This window comes from Motacilla alba, chromosome 25 (assembly GCF_015832195.1).
Source record: "Motacilla alba alba isolate MOTALB_02 chromosome 25, Motacilla_alba_V1.0_pri, whole genome shotgun sequence".
Taxonomy (NCBI): domain Eukaryota; kingdom Metazoa; phylum Chordata; class Aves; order Passeriformes; family Motacillidae; genus Motacilla; species Motacilla alba.
Genome location: NC_052040.1, coordinates 703401 through 711551, shown reverse-complemented (window position 1 = coordinate 711551; position 8151 = coordinate 703401). Strand labels below are relative to the sequence as shown.

At 57.8% G+C, this 8151-nt stretch overlaps 1 protein-coding gene across 12 annotated transcripts; it reads right to left on the bottom strand.

Moving 5' to 3' along the window:
• Positions 1-311: 311 nt before the first annotated feature.
• LOC119711487 (Fc receptor-like protein 2) lies at positions 312-7820 on the bottom strand. Of its 12 annotated transcripts, XM_038161777.1 has the most exons (11): positions 7685-7820; positions 7127-7147; positions 6808-7038; positions 6294-6557; positions 5910-6188; positions 5200-5469; positions 4302-4604; positions 4134-4220; positions 3620-3641; positions 3474-3544; positions 312-585 (listed from the first exon to the last, which is right to left on the bottom strand). In XM_038161777.1, the coding sequence occupies exons 1-11, from the start codon at positions 7731-7733 to the stop codon at positions 455-457; spliced, it is 1728 nt and encodes a 575-aa protein (XP_038017705.1). In that variant the 5' UTR covers positions 7734-7820; the 3' UTR covers positions 312-454. The 12 variants fall into 12 exon arrangements, with proteins under 12 accessions (XP_038017705.1, XP_038017699.1, XP_038017707.1 ...); XM_038161771.1 differs by having other exon boundaries at positions 6808-7187; XM_038161779.1 differs by lacking the exon at positions 6808-7038.
• Positions 7821-8151: the final 331 nt, after the last annotated feature.

The following is an 8151-nucleotide window of genomic DNA, read 5'->3' as shown; positions in this document are numbered from 1 at the left end:
CTCTGCTGTGTTCCCCATACAAGGATGTTACAAAGGTCCTGTGGGGGTTCCAGAGCCTCCCCCTTTCCAGGGCAGTCAGATTCAGGCTGTGGCACAGGTAGGGCTCAGTTTCCAGTCAGTTCCAGGAGCTCTGGACACCCCTCCAGGTCAAGGCAGGCTGTGTCCTGCACTCTGCTGCCACAGGAATGGGGACAAAGGCTTTGGCAATGTCCACGGGGGCACCACTTGCTTGCCTCGCACTCCAGCTGGTCCTGGAATTCCGTCATGTCCTGCACAGCCTCTCAGTGATGGTGGCACGTGGTTCTGGCCCCTACAGTCCCTGTCAGTGGCCACTCTCCACTGGACTAACGCCCTGGCCATGTGGGGCTCTTGTCAGGGGCATTCCCTGGAAATAGCTCCTTTTCTGACCCTTGGGATTCTGAATCCTGTTGCCGTTGCTGTTGGTTTTGTTCTCTCATTGCTGTTTGCGGGAAATTGTTCTTCTCTCAGCCCTTTCAGATCTTCGCCTTCTGTGCCTCCACTGGGAGTGGGAGGGGCAGCGGCCCCTGGCTTTTAGTGGTAGCCCAGAATTAGAGAATCCCAGAGCTGGAGAAAAAAAAAACATTTCTGCCAGTTTAATCCAAAAGCTGCATTTTGGGCAAATACCAGCGGTTCTTTGCCTCCCTGGCTTTGAGAGGAGCAGTGGGGAGCCACTGGGAGCATGGGGGTATGTCTTGGGGTGATTTTATGATGATGCCTTATTCCTGATCGCCTGCTTTATGCCCAGCAATGGCTGCTGTAGGTTTAAAGTGGGTCTGGAAGAGGGTGGGAGCCTCGGAGCTCCTGCGTGGGCTTTGTTCAAAGCCTCCGTCTGGAGCACTCTGGGTGCAGTGTGGTGTGAATTGGACATTATTTTGTGGCTTAACTAGCTTGGTTTTTTGTTAGCCTGCAGAGGCTGCAGTATAAATCATTTGGCAGCTTCTGTGTTATTTATTCTTGAACTGCTGGGTTCAGTTTTGGTCTGTGTCGTGGTTTGAGAGGAAGTGAGTTTTTGTGAGGTGGGGGTCAAACCAATAGGTGCTCAGATGTGAATATTGGCACCTGGTTTGGCCACTGAGGATATGGATACGCTTCTGAGAACACAGGGGTAAAAGCAAAGAACTCCCAGGGGAACACTCTCTTGGTTCCGGTGGATGGAGAGGTCAGACCTCCCCTGCCCAGCTGCAGGCTGGGCGGGGGAGGAGAAGCCACGAGGCCGGAGGGAGGTAGGCCGGAGCCTTAGGCAGAGACGGGAGGTGAAGGCCCCTGGCCCCAGCAGGACAAGAGTGAGTTCCCCACAGATTATGGAAGGGTGGAAGAACTCTGTGAGGCATCGGGCAGCCCTCCTTTCTCAGGAGGGAGAGATAGAGAGAGAGAGCTGCCAGTGCTACCTTGAAATTTGATAGCACTGGCCTGGCCGAGAAGGAGAAGGGGGGAGGCGGTGAGAAGAGTGCCCGGCAGGGCCAGAGTGGGAGTTCGGGATGAGTAGAGACTGTGATTTTAACCCTTCTATGGGATGATGGAAACCTTGCAAATGCTGATCCTCCGGGAGTTAAAGGAGAAGAGAGACAGGAATAAAGTAGGAGGAAACATGCAAGTATGATGCACGTTGTGCAAGTGAAGAATGACTGAGATAAGCTGAGAAGAATTCTAGGTGGGAGGAGATGATGGAGTGGCTTTTGGCCGGACTTTTCTTGTATGGCCATGGACAGAACCTTTCCTGTAATACAGAGACTGCATTTTAGGGGGAGGCGATGGCTTGGTGCCGAAGGAGTGATGTGAGCGGAGACGACGGGTGAGGAGGTGATTGTGCTCTCGAGACCCCTCGGCCCCAGGGGTGAAATATTGGGGGGAACTAGTGTCCCAAAAAGGTGAGAGACTGTCGTTTTCTCCTGGAACTGGGCGAAGCATCCTTGAAAAGAGAACCCTAAAAGCAGCTCTGGTCCATGTGCAGTGGTGAGAGCACTGGACATGGAAGGAAGAAGTCGCGAAGGTGGTGCTGAGTGACGGGGAAACACAACTGGACTCTGTGATGTTTCCAGGGGAAGCCTGTGGCACAAGGGGGACTCCTCTTTCCTTGACGAAATGAGAGGTGATTGTCGGAAGGGTGGAGATGGACTAAGAGTTGATTATTTGAAGGGTGATGGACTGGATAAAGATCTAAGGTTTTGTTTTATGCTGCAGGAATTGAGTGGGGGGAGGAGAAATGTTTTGAAAGGTTTCCATTTTGCTCTCTGTGTGTTCATTTTATTCTAGTTGTAAGATAATAAAGTTTTTTTCTTCTTTGTTCACAAGTGGAGGCCTGCTTTGCTCTGTCTCTGATCGCATCTCACAGCAGATACCAGGGAGGATATGTCTTCATGGGGGCACTGGCATTGCGCCAGCGCCAAACCATGACAGTCTGAGATCAAACAATTGCCTAGACCATCAGCTGGGAGTCTGCAGGAGCTGCCCCAGCCAGCCCAAGAGCTCAGGAAAAGATGAACCAACAAGAGAAAGGATACCAAAACCCACCAGCTTCATCTGCTGTGAGGAGGAGACCAATGCCAGAAGTTCAACAGGTTCCCACCTGTTTTGCCCGAGCTGCTGTATGAACTCGTGTTTCTCCCTTCCCTGAGACAAAAGCCAGCCCCCATTTTGTCCCCCCCTTTACCACACAGACAGCCCATTTATTTATTGCCCTGGGATTTTGGGGATTTTTTTGTGCTGCTGTGGGCATGTGTAAAGTTCATTATCTAGCGTTTATTAAATTCTTTTCCTCTGCCGTGTGGGCACTTCATTTGTAAATAAAGAGGGTTTTTTTTTTACTTCCACTCACTGGCATTCATTTTTCTCATTGGCAAAAGGGGTTACTGAAGCCCTTCTCTTTAGAGGAAACACTCATTCCAGAGCATTTTCCCCTAAATTTGTCTCTAAACCAAGAAAGAGTGCTGGGAGGAGGAATGGGAAGCCCCTGGGATCATAGGGGTACTAAGAGAGGGAATGGGGAGCCCCTGAATTCTCTGAGAGCAATAGAGAGGTACTGGGAAGAGGAGTAAGGAGCCCCTGAGGATACTGGGAGTGCTGGGAGGGGGAGTGGGGAGTACCTGGGGGCACTGGGAGTGGGAGAGGGTATTGCCTTATTACTTGGGCTGGGGAATCGGAAGCACTTGGTGCTTGTGCAGCCACCCCCACCCCAAGTTGTGACCTGCTCTCAAACAGGATGGGAAACAACAGGACATGTAGAGGGGGAAACCCCAGTGCCCCCAGTGCTCCCCTTCTCCTCAGTGTCGTTGCACATTCTCATAGATGTCACTGTCGTCCCGTGGCTGCTCATGGGGTCGCAGCAGCTTGGGATAGGTCACCAGGGGGTGCTGGAGGGGGGAGATGAGGGGGGGCCCTGCAAGAGACACCGATTTGGGGATGAGGGTGACACCTGTGGGTGACATGTCCCTGTCCCTATCCCCCATACTCACTCCTTGCCCTCTTGGTGATCATATCTTTGCTGTCCAGCACCTTCCCCTCCTCCAGAGTGGCTGGTGGGGCCCTGTGGGGAAAAGGGGGTGTCGGAAGGAGTCTGTAGAGGGAGAAAAAAGGGTCCTGGCTGGAGTGTCTCACTCACCTTTCCTGGGGCTTCCTGGCAGCTGCAAAGGAAAGGGTGGAGAAGGTGACAATGGAGGCCCCAGAGCCCTTGAACCCCTGGGGGTCCTCAGGACCTCCAAATCTCCCTGGGACTCCTGAACCCCCACCAGCCCCTTGATGGTTCCCAGCCCTCCTGAGCATCCTGAAGCCCCACAGAAGCCCTGAATCAGCCCTGTACCACCAACCCCCCATGTTACTGCTGAACCCCCAGGAACCTAAACTTCCCCAGACAGGGAGGGGCACCCCGTAAACTGTCCCAGGATTCCCAAAGCCTCCTCAACATCTCTGCACGACCCTCCAATACCTTCTAAGCCCAACCAGGAGGTCCCAGTACCATCATAATATTGCTCAAGGCCCCCCTGGAATGATACAGGAGCACCTGAAGACCCTCTGGAATCCCGAGCCAAAGTCAGTTGTTGTTATCCCATTGTCCACCCCAACCTGGGGATTTCCCTTTGGCCAGAGGATCCCCATCCATATCCATTGTCACCCACCCAGGTGGTGACACCGGTGCCAGCTTCCAATGACACCCACGAGCAGGACCAGGAACAAGAGGGACACACTGACCCCTGCAGCCACTGCTGGGGACAGAGAGGGACACATCGGGGTCACCTAGAATCCTGGAGGTGTTGCAGCCCCCAAGGGATCCCGTGTGACCCCACCTGTGTCCATGTGTGCCGGTGGTGTCACCTCCAGTGCCAGCTCTGGGCTGAGTGCCCGGAACACGCGGTGCCCGTCCTTTCCCAGTTGGTTGGTGGCCATGCACTGGTAGGTGCCCGAATGTCCCACATCGACATTCCTGAACTCCAGGAGGGGACCCCGGGCCACCTCCTGCCCATTGTGCAGCCAGGTGTAGGTGACAGGGGCTGAGCCCACCTGCACCGAGCAGCTCAGGGTGACAGGGTCACCTGACCACACCTGGTGTGACAGGGGACCTGGGGTGATGGTGGCATTGGCCACAGGCACTGCAGGGAGAGAGACAGGGCTGAGACCAGGGGGAGGGGCTGGATCTGCATGGTGACACCTGGAGACAGAGGGTCTCCTTCAGCCAGGACAGTGGCCCCATGGTTGTGGGGGTCATCATGGGGTGTGGGATAAGGGCATGTGATGGATGAGGGTTGAGGGATGAGGATGGGATGAGGGTGAGGTGAGGGTGGGATGAGGGATGCTGTGTCCAAGGGTGGTGATGGCCGTCACCTCATGGGGGATGCGGAATGGCATGGGTGGGATGGGATGTGTCTGATGAGGCATAGCAATGGGGGCAAAACCCCAGTTCCAAGGGTCTCCCTGCCCTGGGAGGGTCACACTCAGTGGGGTGAATGTGACCTGATGTGGAGTGGGGGATGTGCCAGCTGGGATTAGGGATGCATGGCTTGGATGTTCTGGGTGGCGATACCTAAACCCAGTTGGTCCCAGTCTTCCTTGTCTGTGACACCCAGGGGTGGGGGCTGTGACCTGGGCTGGGATGGGGGTGGTGTGGAGGGGATGAGGTGGAATGAGAATGTGTGGAATTGGGGATTCTGTGGGTGGAATCACCCTCAGCCCAAGGGTCCCGCTCACCCAGGACAGTGATGTTCAATGTGGGGCTCTCTGCCATATTGTCCCCATCACTGGCCCGGCAATGATAGCGACCGCTGTCATTGTCCCCAATGTGGCGCAGTTCCAGGCGGGGGCCGGTGCCCAGCGGTGCTCTCGAGCCCTCCCGATGCCAGGAGAAGGACAGGGGACCTGTCCCCATGGCCACCAAGCAGCTCAGCACCAGGTGGTCCCCCAGTGCCACCTGTTCCCCCGGGGGCTGCACTGACAGGGACACACCTGAGAGCAGGGCCCCTGTGAGGAAACACAGGAGAGAATGGGGACATGGGAGGAGTGGGGGACACCAGGGAGCAGTGAAGGACTCAGGGAGGTGGAGAATCAGATAGGGGTGGGGGGATCCCTGTGAGGAAGAAGGGGGTCCAGAGATGGGGGGGATTCTTGGAAATGGGTGGAGGGGACCCCAGGGAAAGATGGGAGATGTTGCAAGGGAACACATGGAGAGTGTTGAAGGGAACCGCAGGGAAGGTTTTGGCGACCCAGAAGGGGATGGTGGGACCTGTGGACAATGAAGGGACCTCAGAGAAAGAGAGGTGCACCTAGAGAGGGGTGGGGGGACCTGGTGAGGGATGTGGGCACCAGGAAAGGTGATGGGAGGGTGGCACACAGAGAGTTGAGCAAGGATGGGGAACCTGGGAGGGATGTGTGGAGCTCCCCGTGCCCATCCCCGCACTCACTGCGCACCGTGATGCGGAGCCGGGCGCTGCTCTTCCGTACAGCCCCCACCTTGGAGTGCACCTCGCAGCTGTAATTCCCCGAGTGGGAGACCCCCACGGCAGGCACCAGCAGCTGCGGGGACCACTGCGGGCCCCCCACCACCTGCCCATCCCGGTAGAACACGTGCAGGAGAGAGGCTTGGGGCCGCAGGGGGCTGGGGGTGCTGAGGCAGCTGAGAGTCAGGGGGGACCCCTCGGTAGGCTCGGGGGGACCCTCCAGCACCGGCACCGAGAAGAGCTCTGGGAAGGAGAGGGGAGGTCAGGACTGTGACTGTGAGTCCGCTGGGAAGTGTCTTTGGGGCTGTCAGGATATTGGAGTTCCAGCCATGGGGGTGGTGCTCTCACCGTGCACTGTCACTGTCACCAGCACTGAGTGTGCCCACGATGACAGCTCAGAGTCCACCCAGCCTCCGCAGCTGTAGTGGCCGCTATGGTTCATCTGAAGTAGGGACAGGGACAGCTCGGTCCCACTGAGGGGTCTCCCCACCTCCTTGCCCCCATTGTAGAATCGCACTCCAGTGACCGATTTGTTCCGCCAGCGCCGGCAGCGCAGTGTCACAGCGTCCCCCTCCAGCAGCACCTGTGCTGGCACCTGAAGCACCAACCGGGCTGTGGGACACAAGGGTCCTGTCACACCGGGTGGTCCCGTTTTCATAGAGACCCCCACTGGGTCACACCCAGCACACCAGGAGTCCCTTAATCCAGCACCGAAATCCCCCCACCCTGGGAGGCTCTGGGATGTCCTCAGAGCAGGGGACAGGCTCTGGTCACACCAAGAAGTGACCCCTGAAGCTGAGCCCACCCAGAACCCTTGGGGTCCCTATGAGTGCCAGACTGGGGATACCCAAACCCCCTCTACCGTCTGAGATGGTCACGGAGGGACTGCGCCCGGTGCCACGTCTGTCACACTCATAGGTGCCACTCTCAGTGACAAGGAGGCGGTTGGGTCCCTCCTGTAACCAGCGCTGCCCATCTTTGTACCAGGTGGTGACACCGCCGGTCCCCAAGACCGGGCAGGTCAGTGTCACCTGGTCCCACAGCACCGCTGGTGTCCAGGGGGGCTCCACGAGGATCTGGAGGGTCTGAGTGCCTGCGGGTGACAGGGAACACCAGCCTGCCAGAGCCACTGGGGGACTGGGGACAGTAGGGCGGGGACATGGCATCTGCCAAGGACTTACCAATGAGGCCAAGGGTCTGGGCTGGAAGGGAAAAGGGACAGGGCTGGGTGGGGGTGGCATCCTGGGGACAGAGGCACAGGGGCACGGGGTGTAGGGGCTGTCTCCAAACTGTCCCTGTGCAGACACTGGTGTGGCACAAATGTCTTGGAGATGGAGACACCGGGGCTACCCCATGCTCAGGCAGGACAAGGCAACCTTGCGGACACCCCAGGCATGGGGACCCCGTGCTGGCACGGGTCACCCCCACCAGCCCCATGGCCACTGTCCCCATGGCCCATCCACATGATTCTTCCCTGTCCCTGCATCCCTGTGTCCCTGTCCCTATCCCCACAGCTGCCCCAGTCCCAGGATGCCTCTCCCCACATTCCTGTCCCTCCTGTCCTGACCCCCCTCTCCTGTCCCCACCACCACCTCACGGCCCCGGTCACCACCTGCACTGACTCTGGTGCTATTGGGGACCTCTGGGGACCCCATAGCCCCTCTGTACCCCCTCCCCACCTCTCTCTGTCTCACCAGGGCCCATTCCCAGGGTGTCAGGCCCGTGCCCAGAGCACTCACCCCACAGGAGCAGCACCACCTTCTCAGCCATTCCAGTGTCCCCAGCCATGTGGACTGGCTGTCACTCACTACTGGGGGCCACTTGTGCCCTGAGTGGCAGCTCTTCAGATGAAGGGGAAGGAAGCAAGGTCACATCTCGCCCTCATGTGTAGATTGCACTTGGTGGAGGCAGGGTGGCCACAAGCGGGGGACAGGCTGTGAGAAAGGTGGGGACAGCCTGGGGACAAGGCTGGGTGGCACATGGTGGGACATGGGGTTCCCAGGAGTAGGGGGCTCAGGGTGTTTGGGGAGCCAGAGATGGGGGTCCCTGGGGAAAGGGGCAACCCAAGGATGGGGGCCCTGGGGAATGGGGGTCATGAGGAGGGGGAGTCACCAGGCATGGGGGTGCAATGAGAATGGAGGTTCCCCAGGGCTGGGGAGACTTATGAATGGGAGTCCCAGAAGAACACAGTCTCCAGGGATTTAGG

Bases quoted from the DNA above. Each gene is read 5' to 3' on its own strand.
- LOC119711487 (XM_038161768.1), bottom strand. From the start codon at position 7,397: ATGGGGACAGTGGCCATGGGGCTGGTGGGGGTGACCCGTGCCAGCACG. The intron at 5,470-5,909 runs GTGAGTGCGGGG...GTTTCCTCACAG, and splicing joins GCTCCGCATCACGGTGCGCA to GGGCCCTGCTCTCAGGTGTG. The intron at 4,605-5,199 runs GTGAGCGGGACC...CTCTCCCTGCAG, and splicing joins ATTGAACATCACTGTCCTGG to TGCCTGTGGCCAATGCCACC.